This window comes from Cygnus atratus, chromosome 2 (genome assembly GCF_013377495.2).
Source record: "Cygnus atratus isolate AKBS03 ecotype Queensland, Australia chromosome 2, CAtr_DNAZoo_HiC_assembly, whole genome shotgun sequence".
NCBI classification, from domain to species: domain Eukaryota; kingdom Metazoa; phylum Chordata; class Aves; order Anseriformes; family Anatidae; genus Cygnus; species Cygnus atratus.
In genome coordinates, this window is record NC_066363.1 from 141,474,989 (window position 1) to 141,501,605 (window position 26,617).

At 35.2% G+C, this 26,617-nt stretch overlaps 1 protein-coding gene across 4 annotated transcripts in view; it reads right to left on the reverse strand.

The window, feature by feature from the left end:
* Positions 1–1,351: 1,351 nt before the first annotated feature.
* The window catches only part of ANGPT1 (angiopoietin 1), a 185,051-nt gene continuing 159,785 nt past the window's right edge, over positions 1,352–26,617 (reverse strand). For all 4 annotated transcript variants that reach the window (XM_035546446.2, XM_035546448.2, XM_035546449.2 and 1 more), the window contains 2 exons: positions 14,588–14,718; positions 1,352–3,797 (listed from right to left, as the gene is read on the reverse strand). In XM_035546446.2, coding sequence (XP_035402339.1) covers positions 3,637–3,797; positions 14,588–14,718 — 292 coding nt within the window. In that variant the 3' untranslated portion in view covers positions 1,352–3,636. The remainder of the gene's footprint in view (positions 3,798–14,587; positions 14,719–26,617) is intronic.

The window sequence follows — 26,617 nt, forward strand, 5'->3', positions numbered from 1 at the left end:
TTGACAGATTGTGTCAAGCTTTCTTCAGACATATGGATTTGTGTGTGTATGGATATGAACACCACAGGTCACAGGCAACTCTCAAAGTGTCTTCTGTATTCAGGAGTTACTGCCTCTCTCCTTAAGCTATCCAGCTCCTGTAAAAACTAGTAGGTAAGAACAACTTTTGGCCCGACTGCAGCATAGTTTGGCTGTAATTCAGGCTTGATCCTACCTAGAGCATTAAGCTTTTGCTGTGATTGCTGCTTCAGGTTTGTTCTTCCCAAAGGAGAAGAGTGCTGTGGCAATCCCAAGTGAGGTTGTTGGTGGCATGGTCAGAGGGTGGTTTGAGATGCTGGTCTACAGGGAAATTATGTTGTTATTATAGCTGGAAGGGTTTTTTTAAGAAACTGTGTGTTGTGAACCTTTTGTACAGATGACTATAAATGTACATGATTTGCTTAATTAATAGGCAAGTACTGGATGCTAAGGAGCTTAGAAAACTGCATTTAAACTACATCTCCAGCCTTAGAGGATGTTAAAAAGTAAGGATCTATATATGATGGAAAACATGCACTGATTTGTTAAAATTGTGTGTATTCCTTTTTTAAAAAGAAGAAATTTAACTGTGAGGGGTAAACAGTGAAGTTAACATTACCATTGGCCATTGACTATTCTTTCAGCCTCTTCCAAGGCAAGTCCCATTTTATATGATGAAATCCAGAAAGACCATTTTTTTACTGATTGTAACTCTTCAATTCATGCAGTTCATGCATGTTCAAGTCAAGGAGCAAAATGTGTTTTAAGAAAGTATTTCCTCGGATTCTCAGATAGCTTAGTCTGAATGAATGCAATGAACAAATTCATTTATTAAAAAGTACCCGTGAAAATGGTGAAAAACTCACTACAAAGAGACATTAAAAGTGAATCTCTCTGGTGTTAAAAGGCATACAAAAGGAGCAAGAAGTATTTGTAGTGATGAAAACAACGGAAATCTGTCACTGCCATGCAACATGATTGAAAAGATGATAAAAGAATATGTCAAAAGGCAAGAGAAATAGGCATACAGTTCTATTTGTATCTTTGCTAATGGAATTCAAGAAACATTTTCTTTTATAGACTGTTGGGTAGTTGTATGATATGAACTTAAGATGAGAAATACAGTCCCTTGATTTTAATCAAAGAATTTGAATGAAAAAGACTGAAATACATATTTGAAAGGTTAGAAATACTGATTTCTGCACAAACTCTAATATGACTCCCTCCTTAGGCCTTGACTAAATTTATTATCTCTTAGAGGGAGAGATAGTGGCTGGTAAAATGTCAGCCTGTCACAGAAGTGCATTCTCAAAGGAAATCAAATCACAGAGTCTGCAATTTTAAAAAATGTTTTATTATAAAGGATAGGAAAACAAATCCACATTTTTTTTTCTTTCAAACACAGATAAATAAACAGTAAATATGCTTTTGATTTTAAATGTGCTTTGCCTTTTGCAATAAGATCTGCAGAATGGCATTCCTAACTTGGAGACTTGCAAAAAATACAACTTTTGAGAACACAGTAGAAGACGGACCACAGTTTTTGCACATAAATGAAGAGCATTCCAAAAAACTTCTGGAAAAGGAGACAAAACAGCTCTGTGAAGAAATTGCTGAGCAAGGAGTACTTTGGTAACTTATTCAGCAGAAAACAACAAATTAACCCTTATGCAGGATTATTTCAAATATATATATAAATATGTACAAATACACACACACAAAAAAACAAGATCTTCCCACTTAAAACTAAACAAACATCAAATTGTAACAAAAACAGAGAGCCCTGTGGTCTTTGTGATTTTTAAGAAGGGATGCTTAAAAAATCCAAACATTTTTTTTTTTAATCTATTCCTTAAAAATGAAAAAAAAAAGGAAAAAAAAAGGAAAATAAATCAGTTACTCTCTTACTCTGTTAAAATCTTCTTTTAAAAAAGATTCAGATCTTCATCATGCCTTATTTCAGGAACAGTTTAATGAATAAAATAAACCAACAAACAGACAAACAACAAACTTACCACATTCAGATTATACATGTGATCTTTGTCCCAGTTTAATCAATGACAATGTTACTTTTGATTTCAGTGGGAGCAGGGTGAGGCTTTTCCTTTTATGTATAGCAGAAGTAGAATGAGGGCTAGATACTTTCCTAAATGTACTTTATTAATACGATTAAACCATGAGGGACTGTAATTGAAAAAGAGTTCTCTCTATAACTTCACTTCATGGGCCACCCAACTACTTTGTTGCTTGTTTTGATAGGAACTTCATCCTTACCAACAGCCACATTGTGCATCTTGCCACACATTTCTGCAACATTTGAATATATCAGAATTATTTGTTATGACAGTGGAAACCTGTAAGCAGTCTTCTAAAGTTCTTTTAATATTTATACCATTTTGTGGCTTAGCACCCTTTGAGTAGGGTCAGGGCTGCATGTACAAATTAAACAACCATTACAGGAAATATAAACATACTATTTACAGTTCACAATTCTTTATTTTCTATACAGTTCTGCTGAGTATTTTTTATAGTTGTAGCCTAAGCACTGTGTACAACTGGCATGCTTCTGATATTCACAAAAATGTAATAATACAGTGAAGAAACAAAAATTTAATAAAAAGTAAAATAATGAATGATAAATTGCGTACATGCAATGATGCTGTAAAATGAATTCATTGATTTAAGCTATGCTATACCCTAACAGTTTGCCTTTCTGTGTTCTTTTTGATGAAAATATTCCATGCAAAATCCCATATTTTCTTTAGGATAATATTTCACATTCTTTAAACCTTTTATCAAATTTTCTATGTGACATTCAGACTGCCTTTAATGAAAGAAAGGAAAAAGCTCAAAATACATCTAAGTTTGTTATCACGCTATAAATCCTAGCTCAGGGATTATGCCAATTACCTCATTTACCTCTACAGAGCAACTGAAGAATTTATGTTTCTTACCCTTATCATTCTTCATAATTTGACTCAGTTTATTTATGAGAAATATGTCCTTCGAATATTTAATAAAAAATAATTATTAGCACAAATTATTTAACTCTGGGATTAACATAAATCCATCCGCCCATTCAAATTCAGTTCATTTAAGAAAGACAGTATTTGGAGTGGTCATCTTCAGTGCTTTAAAATGAGTTTTAAAAAAGCTGTCTTTATAATCCTTTTTTCATGTGTATAATGATGGCATTTCACTGCTGAAAAACTTTTCCTCAATGGACCATGGATGATATGTTTCATATATTTGAATTCTGATGCTGTTGTTGAATAATCTGGTATATTTTCCATTTTTTTAATAAAAAAATAATAAAAAATAATAAAAAAAAGTCCACTGACAAACACCAGATTTGGTTAGAATAACTGGATCCAGTTGTTCCTCTCTGGAAAATTGTTGCAGCCAACTTCTTCGAAACCAAGCCTCCCCATGTCATCAAGACGTGGGGTGACTGGTGGGGAGTTTTTGCAGGCTATGAAGTGATAATGAAGTGACTTTGCATCATCCCTACATGTTGCTTCCAAGAAGCCCTTCACCTTTTACCTTCAGACTGTGATAGCAGTGCTGTCAAGAGCAGTGGCATTCTGATTTTTTTCTTGGATCCACCACTGAATGCCTTTAAAAGTCCAAGGGTCGAATCATCATGGTGGTGGAGCGCAAAGAATAGCTGGGGCCTTTGAAGTAGTGCCACTTGATGCCATTGAGCTTTCCATGGTTTTGCCCAGCCGTATAGAACATCCCATTGAGATTGGAGGGGCCACAGGCGTCAAACCACCAGCCTGAAACCATTAAGGACAAACAATTAAACTGCAAGTGCACTTAACATTTTCATTTTGTTTTATAAGTTTAGCTGATTAACCACTTCTGGCATTCAGAAGCTCATAAACACTTCTGGAATAGTGATGATGAATATTGCTTTCCTATTTCTATATATATATATATACTTATACATATATTTTTTATTCTGTATTCGGCTGTGCTGGAGAATACACCAATTATTTACAGATCTGGAAAAGTATTTGAGTTTTAACTCCTTCAGTTTTTATACATTGCATGTGAAGCAAGAACAAGAACAATAAAGGCAAATAAACTGCTTTGCATGTTTACACTATTATAGATCACCCAGTTCATGTAAACATATCATAATAAGACTATAACTCATAAGTAATTTGCATAATTTCCACTTGTTTGGTTATTTAGAACATAAGCATGATTTGATTTAATGTCATTTACCAGTATTTTTCTGTTGCTTTAACTGTGATTGTTCTGCTGATCAGACAGTTTGCTTTTGCTTTTAGGTTAGATGTTCTTAGTAAGCATAAGCTACAAGCACATTTGTGCTATGCTCTTATAGTAATTACAATATTACAGTAACACATAATCAGTATTCAGAGTGGTGTACAAGGAGATCAACTTTGTCTTTAAAACATAGATAAGACATTTTTAAGACTAAGATAAATTTTAAAACCAGACTCTGCAAATGAATGGAGGGACTAAATGGTGAAGACAATGACAACACTATAGGACACTGATCTTCAGTCAGAATACCTATGTGCATGGATAGATGGTTTAGATGGTTACCTGAGTGTGTATGTGTTTAGGTGACAGTATGGCCAACTTCAATCAAGGTAAATTCACTGCATGTACACTTTGGGTCAGAAAAGTCACATTCAATCCCAAATCTTCCTACCATTTTGAATGTGAAAACCTATATTCAATCTTGAGCTTCCTAAACCATACCTTGAAATGTGCCAAACAGAAACACTATCATTGACTAAGAAAAAATATTACAAATATTATTGATTGGTATTTTAGGTAGGCTTAGAAAGTGCTGTCTTTTCCAGACCCCCTACCCTGCCTGTTTTTTTTCCCAGTCAGAGGTGTTTCCTACTCATTGACCCTTGATCTCCAGGTCCAGCCTTGTATATTTTATTCTACTGGAAAGACAGGGCCAGAAATGTCTTCCCCAGATGCTTGTGCTTCTAGACTGTTGTTCCTTCAGCTGCATTGTGAGACTCTTCTGAAAAGCGAAATGATGCAGATTTAGGGAAAACAAAACAAAACAAAACAAAAACAAAAACAAAACAAAACAAAACAAAACTTTTCTTTTTGAGGACAAACCACCAATCTGGTTTACAGAATGGTTCCATGAACTGTTATGTTAGCATAACTGAAGATGCAGTAAACTGAGAAGTTGGGATAAAAAAGAAATGCAACATCTCGGGAACTTTTCAACCGGAGATTTCTGTCAAAGAAAATGCATGTAGAGCCACACCTCCACCTTCATGAGTGCTCTATTAGCATAGCACTGAAAATAATCCAGAAATATTTATCAAGTACTTGTGAATATTACTAACAATGACAGAGGTTTTGCTACCATTTGTTATGACTGTATGCAGAGAATTCAAACTTGCTATAAGCACAGCTTTGATGCACAGCTGTGGTTGCAAACCGTATGCAAAAAAAGTCACATTGGCTTTAGACTTCTGTAGTAGATGTATTTATGTCTTTAACTCATAGAGAAAATTGAACCAGTGGTGGAAACAGTGTGATTCTTCAGATCTATTTTAACTACTTGCTTTAAGATGAGATTAATCAGTAACCCTTCTTGATTACATCCCCAAGATCTCAAATAATAATAATAAAAAAATAAACTAGTTAACTGTGGTGAAGACGCTTACAGGTAGTGAGCAAATTCCACTCAAACTACTTGTGTGCATCAGAATGGAAGAGCCCTGGGCTCTGCTTGCAGCACCTTTGTAGTATGATTTTAATCTCAGGCCTCCAAGAGTTAGAGAGGTTATCAAACATAACAAAACAACAACAACAACAAAATAACATCAAAAATAAAGCACTTTTTCTTTTAGTTTCTGTTTGTTTTGTTTGTTTGTTTTGTTTTGTTTTTGTTTTCAGTATGAAAAGCTGAAACATTTTCATGTTAAGGTGAATTTTAGATTGTAATGGGAGTTTGAGTTTTAGAGAAAACTCCAAACAACTTGAAACTTGGCAACATTGAGATTACAGAACACAAGCTGACAAAGATAAACTAGGTGACATGCTGACTCCATTGAAGTTAGTGGGAGTTTTGATGTATATCTTGATGGGAAAATAATTTTTCTCTTCCAGACCTTACAGAGTATCTATTTAATATAATAGAAAGATGCTTAGTTCAGATTGAGGAAGGCAGAATGAATCCCCAGACTGCAAAGAGCTAATATTCCCAATGCCCAGAATATATTAACCTTGGTGGTGAGAAACTCTATTTGTCAGAAAGATTTCTGCAGTTCTTTCTTCACAGTAAGACCTATAGTCTTTGTGAATCTTCAGCATAGGTCTTATGTATCCTTCCATGTAATACTGTTTTACTGAACATTTGCCTTTATGTCTTAAGGCAAATAAGGTCATAAAGATTACATGGTGGCTGTTACTTTTAGTGGTTAAATGTTACTTTCATTTAAAAAGTCATTTCAGACTGCATATCATAGCGTTGTAATCTGTCCAGGACCAGGCACCACCAGTAAAGGCAAACAATGCCTGTCTAACAAGTGGCTACTAAAATCTGCAGGTGTCACTGTGGACTGAAATGCATAATTTTAATTTTCAGTGCAGTTCCCCCTCTAACTTTTGAAAATGGAACTAACATGTGAGAAGCTCCTTTTAGACAATGTGCATTGGCCTAGTCAATCCTCCAATTTCCTCATACCCAGCCTTTTATTTGTCTATAATGAATACATTGTATTTTAAGCTATACCCTACTACTATTGATATGATATTGACAGTGATTAGCCTATAGATCCAGTGCTTTTACTCTGTCCTTTGTATTTAAATTCATGTAATTTATATTTCTAGCCTTGTAAAGTAATTTCTTAGATTTTGGATAATACTTTTCAAAGTACTAAATAAAATGGCTTTTTTCAGAAGTAACACTTCATAATGAAATCTTGAGGGAAGAATCTATGCCAGATATATTCTGGCAAACTTCTATTTTGATACAATTGACCTCCCTTTGATTACAATGATATACCTAAGGGGGTAATAAGCAAAGAAAGAGAAAGCTGTACAGCTGATGTTTTACTGTAACCAGAGTACAATCTTGTAGAAACTTAAGACAAAGTTAAACAGAGAAAATCTAATCCTCATTTTTCAAAGCTGGAACACAGATGCAGCTGGGTTCTGTTTATGGTGCTGGGATGAAGACATGGCAAGCTGTGCTAGTTACCATTTCATTCATCTTAAAGGAACAGCAACAGATGCATAAATGGACTTTTTAGGTAAAAGGTTTCCAGTGGTGCCCTACAAAATCTATGTTAAACAATGGAATGAGTTGAAGATGCACAAGATTTAAAAATTGTTCTGTGAGGACCTACTCAAATCCCACATCTAGACTTTTAAATAATTACTTTTTTTTTTTTTTCCAATATATTTTTAATGAGCATCTTTTCTTTTGGCCTACTATACTGTTCTTGTTAATGAGACTGTACAATTTTTTAAAAAAGATATTTCCTAATACTACTTTATGATGTTGGGTTTACTTTCTCCTATCTTTCAACTTTTTTACATTTTTTTTCTCTTACTTTACATACGTGTGTGTGTGTGCGTGTGTGTATGTCTCTCTCTCTATATATATATATGGTTATTTCTCTCCTTCCTCCCATGTAGTCCTCTAAAAGCTATTCATTCCCCATAAGGCCTCAGATTGTCGTAAAACGTCCATGTCTCAACACCAAAGTCAACATCTTTGGATACATGTAAAGGAATTGTTTTTCCACAAGCATGACTTTCAGACATTTGTATATTAAGGGAAAGAGGAATAGAACCAGTGCCTTTCTTGGTAGCTATGAGGAAGTGAGGGAACATAAAATTGAAGTACCTGAAAGAGATACGTGCAATACCGGACAGTGCAGGAAACACCAAACAAAGCAGTTCCAGGGCTGTAAGACAGTCTGACCCAAGGAACACTCCCAATAGCTAAATATTTTCTGAAGTTCAGGGGATTTCCTCCCCTGAAAAATCTTGTTTATTTTTCACTATAAGGTAATGGCTTTCCCAAATAAGCATCAGGAACCCTCTGAATAGCAGTAAGATTTTAACCTCAGATATAACTTTTGGCAGTAATTTCTGTGGGATATTTGAATCATGCATGTGAATCATGAAGGGTGGTTATTATGAGAAATATAGAAGAAAGATTTTAAAGTGACTAATGAAGAGATAAAGAAGAGGCTTTCATGAAATGATTAAGAGAGTTTTTACTCAGAAACACAGGTAGTTTCTTCAAGTTGTCACCATCTGGCCTTCAGTTACTCATTTGAACTGAGGAGAGCCTTACAGTCTTTTGAGGTTAGCCTACTTCTAATAATTTGTTTGTATAGTACAGGCAATGCTATCATCTCTGTTTGCAATAAAAATCCTTAGGTCATAAAATATATTGCCCAAACAGAAAGTAATTTAGATAATGCATTGCTTGTTTGAAAGTTCAGCTATACAAATAAACATGAATCACCCTTGTAGACAGTTGCTCTTCTGGAACAGTTAAAACACATTGACACTTTGTGGAATCCTATGCTTTGCTCTTTAATTATAATTACTGTTGCTATTATCACTGAGGAGTTATTAAAATTCATGTCAGCTCTTTCCATTAAATAAATGTATTTTGAATAGTTCATTTTAAACAAGCTATCACCACATCAGCCTCACAGGCCTGCTCTTACTGTATCTTTGGTTGAATATGAAAGTACATTGAGATAATTTCCACAAATTCTTGCAAAAAAAACCCTACCTAATAAAGGTGCATTGCTCAAATGAGTGATGTTATTACTAGAAAAATATAATGGAAATCTTTTGGAAAGGTTTTCTGAAGTTACGAATATAATCTTCACATGGCAGAATCTTCATTGTCAAAAGCACCAGCTTAAAAAGGGTTTTAGTACGCCAATGCTAACAGCTTTGGGTTTTGGCTTGTTGTATAAATTGTAATTAAACATGTATGTACGTAAAATGATTTTTTAGTAACCTAGTGCTCATCAATCAAAAATGCACTGTAAATCTAGCTTGAATTGCAAGTTTACTAATGATCACTTAGTTTTGATGACAGGCTATTAGTTGTCTTCTACATGTTAAAGGAATAGGTGCACAGTTGATGACAGACCCTTTCTTTACACATTGTTCTCTCCTCTCCCTCATGATTACAATGAATGTTTCCAAATACAGTAAGATCCAAACACAGTCTGCTCAATCAGATCCAAAGTTTGAATTGTACATTTGTATGCCTTTATGGGACAAATTAATTCTAAGAAAAGCCAATATCTATCTCTAGCCCTTTGGGTTTGTTCATAAAATTTAGTGCATTTGGCAATAAAGCTAATAAGAAAAATTTCTAATGCAAAAATATTTGAACAGTGTTCAATGACTGAAAGACAATTGATTTTATGAAAGTTTTCAATGTTTCTGAACTTTTAATTCCCTTAGAGGAATTAGGTGGTAATGCTTAGTCTATGTCTGACAATTTCTTGGCTAGAAAACTGGGTCCTGTTTTGTATGACACCTCAAGCTCTATGTGGAGTAACTTGACAGGGACCAAAAGAGTTAATGTAAGAGGAAAGTTTTAGGTTTGTTTAATCCAGAATACAAGACAGAAAGGAAATGCTAACAATCTCAAATCCATAAGAAATCTGCTTAAAAAAAAAAAAAAAAAAAAAAAAAAGCATTTATTCCAAAGAATGAAAAGCAACACTCTATTCTCTTCAGTAATGTAGGACAGGACAAGACAGAACAAACTTAAGTTGTCACAGATTTAGTTTAGACATCAAGAAAAGCTTTCTTATACTAAGGGTAGCCAAACTCAGTAGTAACATATTGTATTGCAAGAAGGAATCTCTATCATTAGAAATAACAGGATAGGATAGGATAGGATAGGATAGGATAGGATAGGATAGGATAGGATAGGATAGGATAGGATAGGATAGTTAATAATAAAATAGTTAATAATAGAATAGTTAATAATAGAATTAGAATAGAATAGCTAGAGAAGATTCTATCTTGGGGAGGGACTAAAAGAACTCTGGAGGTTTTTTCCGGGCCTGTTTTCTACTGTTTGATAGAGTATAGGATTGGTTAGCCTAAGATTTAGCAGCACTTGATACTCTGAAGATTAAATTAGATGTTAAAATCAGGACATAGGATGTTAAGTCACTAGCTTTTCACATCACATAGATAATACAGTCCTTTTATAATTCTAGTAAATCACAAGCTAAAAATAACATGAAATTTACAGACTGGTGAGCATGTTCTGATCTTCTAAATATATAGACTAATATTTCAGTCAGTCACTGCTTGGTCATCCCCTTTATTACTATTGTCCATACTTAACCTTTATAAACAGCGTAATACAGTGATGATTTTCTTTAAAGTGCTCAGTAGTATTTCATTATCTAATGAAATACATCTAACATTTTTAGCATAAATCAATCCAGTTCAAAACACTTATTATCTACATGGTGGCTATATTTTTCTATCTACAAACTGTTAGGTAATATAAATTATACTCTGTGAAATTTGTTTTATATGTAGCATCGTCATGAAAACAACAATATACAAAACCTAAAAATTGGTGCTTTTCTGTGTAAGTGGGCATGATTTCTGGGGTTCAGGTCAAACACTTTCAAGTGTACTGAGGTACTACTTTCAAAGTTTTTGTTTCAAACAAAATGTAACAGAAAAGATGCCTTTTTCTGATTAGATTATATATGGATAGACTACTACATTTAGCCAAGAACTTCCCTGCAAGACAGGAGAAGAATCCTCTATATTGCTCTTGATGGAGGTTCATAAAATTTGCCACTTGGAGAAAAAAATGCAGTGAAACAACAAGCAATAAATGCACCACTGTTTGGGATTTTCATTGAGCATCGTCTTACCAAACAGAGGAGAAATCCACTGAGGATTGCTAAATACATGGGAAATGTGTCTGACTCAGGAAGCCTCTGATATGCAAAATGTTGAGAGGAAAATACTCAGGGGAAGTATCATCTATTTGTATTGTTCTTAGGCCCATCCTGAGGCATCTGCTGTTGACTGCTGTCGGAGACAGGAGACTGCAGACAGATGGACCTCTGCTCCCAGACAATTAAAAACAAAACAAACAAACAAACAAAAAAACACAAATCTTATTTCAGTGATTCTATGCTGTTTCAATCTTAGCTAGGCATCTAGAAAGTCTCCCCAGCACTTTGGCAAGCTATTTCAGGCATCACGAGTTTAGCAATGTTCTCACATACCATCTGAAGCAAGGTAAATGCCTGTGTAAATGTCTCTCAAAGGCAAAACAAAACAAATTGCATTAAGACTTTTGCTATGGGCCAAGTTACTATAAGTCATTTTGTAGTGCCTGTAGATGATTGCACAAACAATTTCTGGGGCTCAGCTGACAGGTGGTATCCTGGCAGGATGCTCTAACATGGCCTGCTGCCCACAGATCTTATCCAGAGATGTTAAGTGCTCTTCTATTGGAAATCTGTCTGAAGTGCCTTGGATATCTGCTCAGTGCTTCATTCTGATGAGAGTTTGTTACATTTTAAGTGCTGTATCTTGCAAAAAGTTGTATGTATGCTCATTGGGGTACTCTTCTATTCATAACATTTGATATTATATGGAAATAAAAGCTTTTGTTCAGTTTACAGGCTTGAGATGTTACACCAGTCCCTGATGGTTATTTTTGCAAAAGAAGAAGTGATACTATTTGACAAATTTTAAGTTTAAATGAAGAAATTATGTGAATAAATATGCCTTGTCTCCACTTAAAGTAAACCGAGGTTGCTGAGTTGAAATTTTCTAAGTTTTCCACAAAAAGCAACTAAAATATTTAACTACCACAAAAAGGTCACAGGATCTAAAAATCCAGCTCAGGCATATACATTTGGAAACTATTCCCTAAAATCAGCATTAAGATAGAGTCAACTAGCAGAATATGGTTCTCAAAAGGACAAGGAGCTCACACACAAAATTCTGTTGATGCTACTGCTGATGCTATTCTTCCACTATTTATTTTTTTATTCTGAGGGAGAGGAAGGATAGAAGGGAGGAGAGAGAGAATATTTTTGATACAGAACAAATAAAACTGACAACTAGTAAGATCACAGAGAGAAATGTGTGTTTTCCTTACATTTTTATTTTCAGCCTTGACTATAACCATATCACAGTCTTGAGCTTCAGCTTATCTCAGCCTTTTTTCCTGACATAAATATATTTAGTTCACCTCATAGAGATAACGGGATCACCCAAACTGTCAAGATAGCAAGGAACCTGCCTTTAGATTTCATATCATTCATCATTAAAGTGCTGTCTGTGATGCTGCCAAAACTAACAGAGAGTCTGATATCTTCTGGGAAAAAAAAAGAAAAAAAGAAAAAAAAAAAAAGAGAGGTTCCCCCAAAACCTCTTTTGGATTGCTACTTTTCTTAATCAGTCTTTTTCTGTGGCACAAAACTGACATCTATTCGCTAAACAAATGTTTTGGTATTTAATTCAATTTCTGCTGCTTCTCAAGGAATGAGAAAGTCTATTTCATGAAGCAATGCATAAGGTGTTTTTGAGGAGAAATTTAGCAGGGAGATCAATTAATTAATTAATTAATTAATTTATTTATTTATTTTAATGGCAATTTGCATGATTGAGGTATTTCTCAAAGAACTACAACTTACTTAGTGCTACACAGGAGCTTCAGTCACCTTTCTCCAAAGCCTAGCTGCATCTCCTTTTACACATCAATGATGTGTTCTATTTGTGATTTCCTCACCCTTTGGTAATTCACCCCCCTCCCCCTTATTTCTTTCATTTGCTACCAGTACATTCCAATATGTGGTTTTCCTGTTGATTTACAGGACTACTGCAGCAAAATATATGTGAAACTTGTGAAATGGTTGTTCAACAGCAGGCTGACCTTAGCAGGGCATTGACCTGCCACAGAAGTCAGGGTAAGAAAATAAACAAAACCCTCAGCTCCCAGAATTAGATGTCTGGGAGTGGAGGTGTTTCCAGGCAGCTCAGATACATGAACGAGTCTGCACTTCACCACAGACACAACTCACATTTAGGAGATTTTCACTGGCCTGTGACCTGCCCTGGAAGTGAAATACATTAATTTAGCATGATCTTTAAGGGGAAAGATCACCAGTTGTTAATTAAAATAAACTCTTGACTTCTTTCCCATTATTTGCCCCAGAACTGGTCAGCTACCTTTGTTATACAAATGGGAAGGTAGCATCTGATCACCTGTCTTCTAGAAAGTTTCCCACAGAAACTTCCATTAAATGGAAGTTTTCCATTTAATAAGATTTTAGTAGAGGAAGTTAGGAAAGTTTGAGAAGCAGGCTCCTTAAGGATTCTCCCAGCTGGACAACTTCCAATTAGCAAAAAGAATGAGGAGGTAGGCTGTGTGTTTGATGCAAATTTCCACTGACAGAAACACGTCTTCTGTCAACAGATAATAGCCTTAAGAGGCTCATATATGCCTGAATGTGGCCTGAGCTGGATCCAGTCACAGTGCCAGTAACCACAAATAATATCAGTTTAAAAGTCTGATCCAAAACACTGAATAACTTTTATGCTATAGGTTTTTTTTTCCAGGAATGTTAGAAATCACTGAGGGAGATTCTCAGAAGATCAGATGTGAAGATAAGAGCCTTTCTTGGTCATACATTCTAAGAACCAAAGAATCCCAATACAACCTTTCTGCTCTAGTGTGACATGCTAGAGATAAAACTGAGCTTGCCTCTTCATGGACTCAGAATAAGCAACATTTGCAAGAGAAAGTTCTCACTCTTGTGCAGACCTTTAGATATCTGTCTGGAGAGATAATGGATATTCCTCTTCCACAGTGGAGGGAAATTATATTAATCACATTCACTACACTTGCTTGCAGTTAGTTTGATTTTGTACTTAAACCCGTCCTAGCGTAACTTCTCTGTGCTGTTTTAAAAGTTCCAGAACAGCTAGGTGCCACAATTTAAACAAGGGGCTGTAGGTCTACCCTTTCACAGGTGAGTGAATTAGCCATTACATTAATTAATTAAATAGCTTGTATAAGACAAACAGAAAGCTTAATCATTGTAATTATTTCAATAATAGCATCACCCCCTAAGTGAACTTAGGGAACTTTTAAACTTTACCTTCTAATAATCTATTTCCATGTCCTTTCTCTCTTCTTTTTCTGGGTGAGTCCTTTCCCAGTTCTCATAAGGATCTTCCCCCTTTCTTCATCTCTTAGTTTATTCTCTCTTACTTGGCCTTTCTTGCTTCAACAATAACACTAACCTTTCCCTCTTGACATTGCTGCAACAGCTTCAGTGCAGAAGTATACTGTCTGCATCTCTGAATAAACCCTTCCCTGCTGATAGGAACCTGGGGGTATTGGCACTACCACAACATACATAAAGAAAAGAGTAGGAATAATAATAATAAAAGGAATTTTCACACAGTACTTACACATCCATGAATTCAACTTCATCCATGATTGCTTAAGGAAAACAGAGCAGATTCCTAACAATGTACCACATGTTTTCAGAGTTGTACTCACCTCCAGTTAACATGAGAGCACATTTACACATGCAGTTGTCATTGTCAGCATCTTTTGTACTGAATTCAGCACCATGTAGTATCAGGCTACTCTGTTTTCCAGCTGTTCCACTGTGACCTTTTAAATAAAGCCTGAAACAGCAAGAAAAAACAATCAGTGTCACCAAAAGGAACAATAAAAGATCAAGATCTCTTTCCACATGAGGTTTGCCTTGTATTAAGTACATTCAGAAACTTCAGAAATGTCTTGTGTTATGGCCCAATTTCTTTGTTGTTTCAGGTGTCAAATGAGGAAATTTAGGGTTTTTCAATGTGTCTGTAGTAGAACATAGTCCCTGAGCCAGAGCAGAACTGAGGAATCCACACTGGAAAATGCAAGAAAGTGTAAGGAGTCAGAGACACAAAAGAGAATGAGGAGAGGTGCCCAGAGATGTGGAACACATTGACATAATAATTGAGTATTTGAGTAGCTGGTCCCTTTACTGTGTCACAAAACAGCACTCACAATTAATGGCAGCCACATTATTAATCCCTGGACTTGAAAGAAGATTTCAGCAGTTTCAGAATTTTTAATTCAACCAGTTACAGGACAAGCCAGCAACCCAGTTCTGCCAAAGCTGTCTCTGAGTGATGAATGGAGAATAACTTAGAGTCCAAGCCACAGAAGTCTTCATGATTTGCAATGCTAAATATCCCTTTCTGTAAGGAGTCTTGTCAACTAGCTGAAACCACAACCATGAGTTAGGAACCTAATCTCAGCTCCAGGAAGTAACAAGAGCATTTGTGTTTTTCAGTGCTTTTCAGTCCAAAGCCAAATGTACCAGCTTCAGGGATGTAGAATGGAGCACCTCTGTCTCACCAGAGGAACAACAGGGGACCTGGGCATGTCTGACCTTAGTGCACAGCTGCAGGGACATACACAAGGAAATACTGAAGAGAGAAGATATGAGGTTGCACACAATGGTTTTCCATGCCTCTGCAAAAGCATGTCTGGGAGTCAGACATCCCCAGGAGACTGACACTTGCAGCAAAAACTAATTTATGCACATAGCTACCTAAATTAGACATCTGACCAATGCATTCCTATTTTTTCATAAAACATTTCTGGAAGAGGAGGGCATTTTTTGTCATAATAGCTTCATGTGCAGGACGGAGGAGACAGGATCTCAGTGTCTACTGGAAAAATAGGAAGCCATAATGCCTACATCCCAGGAACAAGCCCTAGTCATTGGGTCAAGAGAGGAGGGGAATAAGCATTCCACACCTATCTCACTGAAACTTTACAGGCAATACGTCAGCCACAAGGGAAACCAACAACATGATTTGATATCTAGTGGAATAGACCACTCCACTGAAGAGAAACATCCGTTCTGCTTCTTCTAGGGTTAACAAAGAGGTGTGAGTATATATTTTAAATATCTAATGCAAAATACAAAAGGATCCATGGGAGAAGAAGTAGGGCTTTAGAGTGTGAAATAGCAGAGGTGCCTCTTTCTTTCTGGTATTTAGAACTGGGAGGGCTGTCCTAGAAAATGCCTTCCCAACTTCTCCAGTAAACTCAGTGAAAAAGGGCAGCGGTTGTGAGTCACTGATTGTTGTGGCTGCCTCTTAGATTGTTCTTCAACTTAATCCAGTGACTCTGGATGAATAAAAAGAGCAAATATCTTTACCAGAGTGTCATTCTTCCATTTGTTTAGATGGAAGATAAATAATTTGCTGCAAAGTGGTCACCTTGTTAACAGCAGAGGTAGGGAGCATCACTAACCCACTCTCTTACACATGAGTAGTTAAGATAAGGGCAACTTTCTGAGATGGGGAGGAGAGTATGTTCCCTAGACTGATTTATATAAAACCCAGTCCTCCCACAGAACTTTGGGTATGGAGCCCTCCTTCTGAGAGGGAAGAGAAGGGGCATACAGCTACCATATGGAAGCTTTCCTTAATCAAGTGCATAGATACTGATTTTGTTGTCTTGCACACATCTGTGGATGCTAGATACAAATAGAGCCAATCTGATTAAACTTGCCATGGAACCTTGTTACAGAAAAGCCTCTTCTCAGTACCTCAGTGAAGTTGTGTAGGAGATAGATGCTGAGTTACTGATCCATTTCAAGATGTGAAAGAGCAGAACTAGTATTTGGGGCTCTAGAAAGTCTAAAATTCACACTTTCAGACTGACTTAAACTTCATCTAATTTTCAATTAAATTCTTCCTATGTATCCCTTCTCAGTCTTTAAAAATGGAAACAATAGCAGGTACACATGCTATTCATGAATATATTAAAATAAAAATGTATTAAGAGAACCATGACAGCTATCCTTCCAAAGTAGTTACACCACCTACCTTCATTTGATTTTAATGGTGCTTGTCACCTGATCTGACCATGATGATCACATAACTTTGGATTTAATCCTTAAAGTTAATTTTGTATGTAGATAAGTAGATACGTGCATACACATATAAAAAATCTTGGATTATATATAAATGCTGTTGATAGCCAAATACTTTTGGATAGCACAGAAATGGATAAGGCAAGCTGTAAGCCACAATAAAAGATCATGAAGACTGTCAGAAGCTTAACAAGGAACAAACAAGGAGCAGAAATCCAGCAAGATCATTGCATTATTCTATTGTCCAATCACAGTGTCTATTACCCCATAATTACCATTTTACTCTACCAAAGGATGCTTGCTTTAGACAAGATTATGCTAAAATCTGGCTCTGTTCATTGTCATTTCTTTGTTCCACACAAAGTAAAGGCTGGAATTAATCACTGGAGTTTTGCCTTGTTTTGCAAACTGTGCCTAATTTTTTGCAGAACAAAATAAACTTCCCTGAGGTTGTGTTGATAGAAAAATTACTTTGTCACATGATATCTACAATCTGATTTTGAACTGCCATACATCCTCACTATATCAGCAACACCAAAGCTCACAGAAGTCTCATAAAGTCAATATAGAAAGCAATAGCTGTTTACTTAAATCAGAAAGACAATGCTAGCCAGACCTTTTTTATTAACAATCAACACTAGAAAACCCACTTAGTCTAATAAAAAAATATTCGTATACTGTAAGAAAACAATAAAGGAATGAGCAATGTGTGATGGTGTGCAATGTTTTCCCCAAAGGGGTAGGGCATTAGGATTATTTACAAGCTCATACTCTTGCACTGATATTTTACAAACATTCCACTCAGCACAGATTTAGATCTTGCCAGTAATGTTAGACTTTCCCTCCACACCACTTGTCTGGTAGGTCTCCAGTGACTTTACAAGGATAGAGCTTAGCTTAGCCCTAAACCTGAAACGAGCAGCTGTAGTAGGCTTACCATACTGCAGAGATGAGACATATTGTAAAACAGGCATTCTCTTGCTGGGGCAGGTCTCCCTGAACTGGCATTGCCAACAGTTAGGAAATAAATAAATAAATAAATAAATAAATAAAAGATACTGTAAAGTTGGCAGTACTTTGGGCCAAAATCAAGCCTGAAGTAAAAAATAAAACTGAGACTGAAGCAGTCAGTTCTTGTCTTTCTGAACTTCTGTTCAAGCCATATGGATCAGAACCAACCTGATGTGAGATATCAAGTCTGCACACCACTGTCCTGCACTAGTGACTGATGAGCCTTGTAGCCCTTGGCAGCAGTAGCTAACCTTACTATTTAGGCTTAATTAAGTTTTTATTATTCTCAGAATAAAATTGGTAGGATTGAACCTTTAAAGTAAACTCTGAATAACTATCAGGACAGAATTGCCCTGCCTTAGAAAAGACAGAGATTCAGGGTGGAGTTCTTCTTGGTTGTTCCTGAAGAAGGAATGGGAAAGGAAGTTAAAAATAAAAAAAAGAAACTAATTCCAGACAAAAGCCAAGGAGCAGTTTCAGGGCTACATTTCCAGCATTCCCACTCGCTAACAGCTGGGAAGTTCTGAAGATCTGGGACAGCAGTGGAAATGCTACTCAGATTTACAGTTTTGGTGGGAAAAACAAATTCATGCTCAAATAAACTCAAAGTCTACCTTATCTGTGTACAGTGGAATTGAAATAGCAACAAATAAGCATTAGCAAATAAATCATGAGTTAACAAAAGTAAGAGAAATATTGCATGTGTATATTAAGTTTTGAGGCCATCTGATGTCATTATGAAATTCTAAGATCACTATGAGGAACACAGAAGCTGATAGCATTAATTTAGAGAACTTTCTTAGTTGATGTACTACAGGAAAGACAGCATATTAAAAAAAAAAAAGGGCAACAGTTACCTCTTATCTAACATGAGTGTTAGAAATTCCCTCTGCATTTTTTCCATGTGATTATTGTTGCAATGACAGCTAGAATCTATATAAACAGATGGTGAGGAAGAACTCTCAAGAATGTTTTGCTTTTCACCATTCCTACTGTGTGACACAACTCCACTATCTGTAGTCCCTTAAAACCAAAGCAAAGTATATTGTGTGGAAAGAATAGTTCTAAAAATGTCACACAAACATCTGTAGGGAATCCTGAAAAGATATTTCAAATTTACTTTTTGAGTAAATTTTCATTCTGATCACCTTGATAATCTGAATTCTTCTTTCAAACATAACAAGCTTAGCTGTGTTCACACCATGTTTGATGAGATAAACAGATGAACGTGGAATAAGTCCAAATAAACAGTAAAGTCAAAAACAGTTGTATATTTCTGGGATCTGTAGTCATAAAGATTGCATCATAGATAACGAGACATTAGAAGAACTAAAAAATAAGTGCAATCGAAAATGCTTATGAAAAAGTTGTGTGCTAAAGTTTAATTAAAAGTAAAGGAGATGGTTTCTTCTTTTGTATTGTATTTGCTTATAGAGAACCTGACATTAGATTTTTCTTTCTTTCTTTCTCTTTCTTTCTTTCTTTCTTTCTTTCTTTCTTTCTTTCTTTCTTTCTTTCTTTCTTTCTTTTTCTTTCTCTCTCTTTCTCTTTCTCTCTCTCCTTCTCTCTTTCTTTCTCTTTCTCTTTCTCTTTCTCTTTCTCTTTCTCTTTCTCTTTCTCTTTCTCTTTCTCTTTCTCTTTCTCTTTCTCTTTCTTTCTCTTTCTCTTTCTCTTTCTCTTTCTCTTTCTTTCTTTCCTTCTTTCTTTTTCTTTTTCTTTCTTTTTCTTTCTTTTTATTGTAAACTTTTTAGGCCTACAATTCATGACAAACATAATGAAGGACCATGCAGATTTCAGATTACTAATCAACTCACTTAATTTGTCAATGAATGCCAACCTATCATATCTACTTAATGTATAGCATGCTTAAAATAAGCAGAACTGCAGTGTATATTAACACAAAAGGGGTATTTCACTGCCAACAAAAACAACCATGTAATGACCTGGTAGCTATTACCTGCTAGAGTTTAACTTTGGGCAATTGTGCAATGTACTACCTACTGTTCTTTCTTTCCTTCTTTCTTTTTCTTTCTTTCTTTCTTTCTTTCTTTCTTTCTTTCTTTCTTTCTTTCTTTCCTTCCTTCCTTCTTTTTCTTCCTTCCTTCCTTCCTTCCTTCCTTCCTTCCTTCCTTCCTTCCTTCCTTCCTTCCTTTCTTTCTTTTTCTCCCTCCCTCCCTCCCTCCCTCCCTCCCTCCCTCCCTTTCTTTCTTTCTTTCTTTCTTTCTTTCTTTCTTTCTTTCTTTCTATTGAAACTAGCTAGAGGTTCCAGTCTAGGACTCCTAGAATTTAGGTATGATCTGTTTCTTTCTCTAATGTCTGAGTCTTTAGATATCACTCAGTCCTTCATTTAAAGCAGTCTGTCAATTAGAGTCAAGATGTCTACAAGCCTCGTCCAGCTTTTTTTGGTGACTAATGCATACTTTGTCTGTAAATCAACAAAAAATACATTAGCTCACTGCAAACATTAGTAGTCATCATTAGGAGATACGGAATACCACCTCAACTACCTCAGTGTTCATGGTCATTTTTATGAGTTAAGATAAGCTCCAAATTAATAATTGCCATTTCCATTGTCATAGTAATAAAGATTTGGGCACAAATCATGATTGCAATTCACAAACACCAGTAATGGCCTATGTTTCTTAACCATAAAATATAGAAAAACAGTATTCTTGAAGTAGGGTTTAAAAGATACAACATGATGAATGAGAAGGACATATCAAAAGCTTGCCTTTGGGAAGTCTGCAGAGGGATGCCTCTGAATTCCCACAGCCCTTTTGTCTCTCACTTAGCCTCAACAGGCTAAAATGTCTCTATCACCTGCTCATTCCACATGGCTGGCAGGAAGGAATCCTGAATTCCAATTCCTCCTCAAGGGAGTTGTTAATTTTGATGGTAAGGGTCTTTGAATAGAATGGATATATGGGGATCTGAATCCTAAGCCTATGTTTCCTATTCTGAGTCCTCTCCTTACTGGATTTTTTTTCCCAGTTTCAATAGGAGCAGAAGGTACCTAAATCTCAGCCCTGCCCATAAACTGTTGGTTACTCCTGGAGTGTGGGAATATGTCTACACAGATTAGTGTGGACAAATAAAAGCTCACATTGGCTGTACTCTGTGTTAGCCATGTGACAGGCATGTTTGTTTTTACAACCCAAGAAACTATCATTTTGTCCTCTAGGTTTGAAGTGCCTGAGGCTGATGCATTATTTAACTAGAGTTTCTTGCATCTTTCATGTGATTCACACTTGCTTAGGTATAAAAATGAAGGTAATTAAGAAGCAAAACAGATGGCTTAAATCTGTTATCCAGTAAAAAGCTCTTTTGGGGCTCAACAGCTCATTCTATCAAGTAGTGGTCTTTGATATGTATGTAATATAGAACAAGATTATTTCCTAAAAATGCTTATTTTCTTACACTGGTTACAAACTTAGGCCAGAATGATCAGTGTGAAGTAGACATCTAAAATTTATAGTCTGATGAAGTGAAACCCATTACTAAAGATCCTGACTTAGGTCAGGTAGAGCTTTATGAATTGCTGTATTAGTCAACTGAACTCCATTTGTGATGATATATAGGTGATAAAGCCCCTTTATGAACCAAAGCCCATTGGCCTGCAAACATTTAGGAGGATCCATTAAGAGATTATTCTCAGGTCACTCTTTTATTTCTAGATATTAACAGTAATAATATTAAGTTAAAAAAAATCAGAAAGAGAGCAGCTTTCTTTTAAGTTCATATTTCTGATCAAAAATGCTTTGATTATTAGGAATCACATATAATTTATCTATTGAATAAAATATAACAACTACTAAAGTAATATTAATTGTTGTTGGCTCTTTGTAAAGTTTCTGAATAAGCTTTTTCCTGAATACGTTAGAAAACTGCATGAACCCTCAGTAACAGTTGCCCCTGAATAGGAAAAGTACCTTTATAATAAAGACAACTTCCAAATACTTAATAACAGATAATATACTGTAAACAGGAGACAAAATCTAAACAATCATTCCAAAGAAAATCTGCTGTGGCTGAGGTTGAAGCCAAGAATCCTGCCAGAATCCTGTTAAACATGAAGCTAAAACTAACATATTAACTATTTGGGAGGCTTAATTCTGGTATTCAACTTTTTCAATATTTAATACTCTCACTAAAGGATAAAGAGAAACATCCCTTTGCACGCATTTCCGAATTCAATGGAAACATGGGCTCCTTGCTGGAGATGGAGCATGAGTCACCTGTGCTTATTGGGTAGTGTCCTGAGAGATCGAATTGGGTTGCAAAGAGCAAGGCATTATTGTCAGTGCTTCTGCCCTTCAGATTACAGTTAGATTGCCTGGGTACCTATATGAATGCTTATAATGCAAGAAGAAAATAAACTTTATTCCTAAGTATAGCCTACATTTTCAGGGAAAAATGTATAACGAGTTTTGTTAGGGCAGTGACTACTCTCTTTATGAAAGCAAAATTAATACAAAACCTAATGTTTCATCATAAATTATAATCATTTAACTATCAAGAACATAACAGCAGACGAGATCATTAGATGATCATTAGAATTAAATTAAAAGCCACTCTCAACAAAAGAAAAATATATGGGAGAAATTAAAAAACAAGATAGGGTTCAGTCACCACTACTCTCATAATCTTTTGAGGTGTTTCTAACCCATTTATCTGAGTTGCAAGAACAATTCACCACCTTTATTGCTGCCCACTCCAGAATGACTGATGTAAAAGTATCAACAATATGAAGAACAGAAATGTCACAGCTGATGTCTGTCTGGAGAAAAACAACACTATCAACTGTAAAAGCACAGCAATTCTGAAGTCTTCCTACTCCTAAATTTAGACCAAACTGAGCAACAGTGTATGTAGTAAATTCATAGACTCTTTACTTAACTTTATTGCACTCCTAATAGAATTTGTAACTCTGCAAACAGTAGGCACAATGGTTCTGCAAACTGTCAAAAATCTGAATAATGGAGTAAGTAGCTCTGACAACTTGAACAGATTTTTAATTTGGCACTGAATATTCTTGCTGCCAGCACGTGAAAATAATTTCCTCCCACAATTCCTTAAGAAAAGTGTAAAACAAGATGACCTCTGTATTTCTCCTCTGCTGCTCTGTAGCAATGACTCACTGTTGTAATTATTAAGTTTGACATTACTGCAACTCCTTGCCCGTTCTCCTGTTGAGACAAGTGAAATGTGCCAGCCGTTTATAATATAAAAAATATTAATTCAATATATCCGGAGTAAGAACATATATCTTCCAGTTTTAAAGATAAAATGGTAAAATAAAGAAGTAAATGTATTTGAACAGTTTTCCTTTATAATTGCCTTAGTACGGCCTATGGGACATCAAACACTATGTGGTAGGTAGACCCTTCTTGGGACTGCACACTGTTAACAGAAATCCTTGTTTTCTCTCTGAAGAGCTTGTGCTAATTTTAGGTTGTGTTTGAGCCACACACACCTGACAGGTCAAAGGAGAGAAACCTGATAAAGAGGAGGCTTCTGATGGTGCAGGCTGAGATGTGAGTGTCAGCTAATAACTGAGCCATGAAAAAAACAAGAGCTACACATTACACCAAACCATACAAGAGCCTACTAACCTTCCCTGATGCACTGGATGTGAATTTATAGAAATAACACAACAAATTTGCCTTTTCCTATATTAAATTTCGTTAGTAATTGACTCAAGTACTATATTCCCTGGGACCAGGTACAGTAAGCAGGGATAATTAAAAGATATCCAGACTTACTGCCAGACAATTTTTTCCTACCACAAGGCGAGTGGCCTGCCATACTGCTTTATGCAGACAAATGGTGCTTTGTCACAGGTTACAAAAAATGTCTAAAAATATGTTTGTTCTGGATAGTGAACAAGCAAACATATGCTTCTACTACTTGAAATACTTGCTACAGAAGCCACAGAAACAGTCACTGCAGCAGTGTGAGCTAAGTTTGCAGCTGATGTCAGTAATATGGTGGTGATGGAGAGGAAACATACGGCAACACTCATTTTTGCTGCTAACAGGGGCAGAAACATATTTAAAGGCTACCATGACAATGATGTGTTGAACAGAACTAATTCCCTCTACTCTAATCTCTCACCAAACACAGTGCAGAGGAGAGACATTAAAACAATACTACCATTTTCTGTTAAAACTGTTTTTCAACACAATATTTATTAAAACAAAATCATCCACCATATTTTTTTTCCACGGAATTCTGAAACTAAGCTTTTCAGTTATTAGATTCATTACCTTTTTATTAATGAAAGGTTTAAATCTTGATAGTGTACCACCACCTAATTAAATGCTAAGATTTTCTGCTGCTACAGAAACCACCATTTTAATCATGATTCATAACTGTATAATGTATACTGCGTTCATTTAGAAAGTATAGGGACTATTTTAATTATTAAATTTGAAATAATTCAAGGTTATCAATGTTTCAGACATACATGTAAACAGTAAACATATACACTAAGATGATTATACAAATTGTTATGCTAGCATTGTAGATAGATGAACTTCTTAAAAAATAAAATTCAAAGTTAGAAGTTCTAACTGAACATTTGCCAAGGACTCAGGCACAGCCAAGTTTAGAGAAATTTGGTTAACTTAAAATGTGAAAATATTTTTCACCCAACTCAACTATACTCCCTGGGTTTGGCTGAAGCCAACAGCAAAAATGCCAAAACTGATTCTCAAGGGATTTTTCAGCACAGAAATAAAGGGACCCTCCAGAGAAACTCATATTTGAAAAGTTTCTAAGGTTTAGATATAAGTAATCAGACATCCTGCTGCTTACCTTTACTGAATTGCTGGACCTTGTGATGTTTGTTTATTTTTATTTTAATCTGTTTTCCACCCATTGAAGCTTTGGGCTTATTGGAAATGGAAAAGCTTTGGTATAACTGAACATTGGTTTGAAATTTTATTTAGCAGTTACAAAGATCCGCAAAACTCTAGCAAAATTTAAATTTAATAATTCCTCCAAAATATGCTTGGAATTCTAAACATCTCCTAAATATAGTCTGTTGAAATTCATGTGGGTATTTAATAATAGTGGATTTCATAAATCTATGCTTTCGTTGTACTGAGGGTGATGTTAATTACCCACCACCATCCACATGGGTTGTATATTATCCTAATTAGCTGTTTTAGATAAAATATAATGGAAAACTTCATGTATCAGCATGCTGTTAGTGCTAAATTTACTCTGATGACTACTCCAGAGATAGTAGCATCTTGTTACCCTGAAGCGTCATTGAAAAATATCATTTACAGGCCACAGTAAAATACTTATCACATTGTTTACTTAATTGAAAAAACTTAATCATAAATAACTGCAAAAGTTACAAATTTAATAGATAGACTTATCTCAAAGAATTAAATAAATCTTAATGAGATAGGTTGATGTTCAACAATTAATGTGTGCAAGTAGTATATAATAAATGTAGTTTGGCTGTTGTTCATTTGTATTTTAGTTTGTAAAGAGTGTGCTGAAAATTATGAAGCTATGGTTTTGATATAACAAGGTTACGTACCACAAGTCCATCTGTACAACTGAATTATTCTAATTAAATCTTTTCTATGTTTCATGCCATTGTTTGCAATTAGGAGAGAAAAACTGTGTCAATGCCATTTAAATGTGGCCTTTCTTCTCCATTTACAGTGAAGCAAAAGAAAATATAGCTAAGTGCACTTTCTTTTTCTCCTCAGTATTTGCCTTAAGCTACGATATCAGTAAAACCTATTTAAGAATGTTTGCTTATTATTTTATGAATTAATCTATTAATTCATAAATATCCTTTTACGAAATAGAGTTTAAAGTCCTAAAGGCCTAACTGTTTAAAAAAAACAAAAAAAAAACAAAAAAACAAAACATAGCATTATCTGTGTACTCAGCAATTACACATTCTCTTTATATACCGGAATAACAACCTACTGTGCTTATTACAAGAAAACTCAGGTTTATTCAGATGAAAGCCTTTTGTGATTAGAAAGTCATTGTCACTGTATTGGATGAGTTTTATATATGTCTAATTCTTAAGGTTCCAAAAATTGTATATATATATTTATATGCATATATATATATTTATATGCATATACTACTACATATAACATGTACAAAGTAACAAAAAATAAAAGTAACTTCTTAAATGTAGACAGTTATTTATTTCATTGCATTCTCGCTGTTTCTTTAATTGTGGAGGTTCAATCAAATGTTTGTACAGCTTTGCCTGCCTTAGTCTGCCTGAAACAAGTCACTGTCCTAAGGGTCTGGACTACTTTTCAGAATAGAAATTGATGTGATATTTTAAATAATACTGTCCCTTTTCTTAAATATTAGCCTATCTCTTTCAAGTTCCATGGTTGTGATAACATCGCAGGTCACAAATCAAGCATTGAGATAACTAACACTTATATGGGCCTGCCCTGAAGAAGAAACAGAGATCAGTAGTAGTATACAGTATGAATTATTTTGTTTGCAATGAAAGCAAGTGGTAAGTATTAGATAAAAGAGAATATGAAAAGTAAAAGAGAAAACAAAGACTAGGACAGAGACAATGTATTCAGATTCGAGAGATTTTGCATAAAACAAAATAGGACAGTATACTT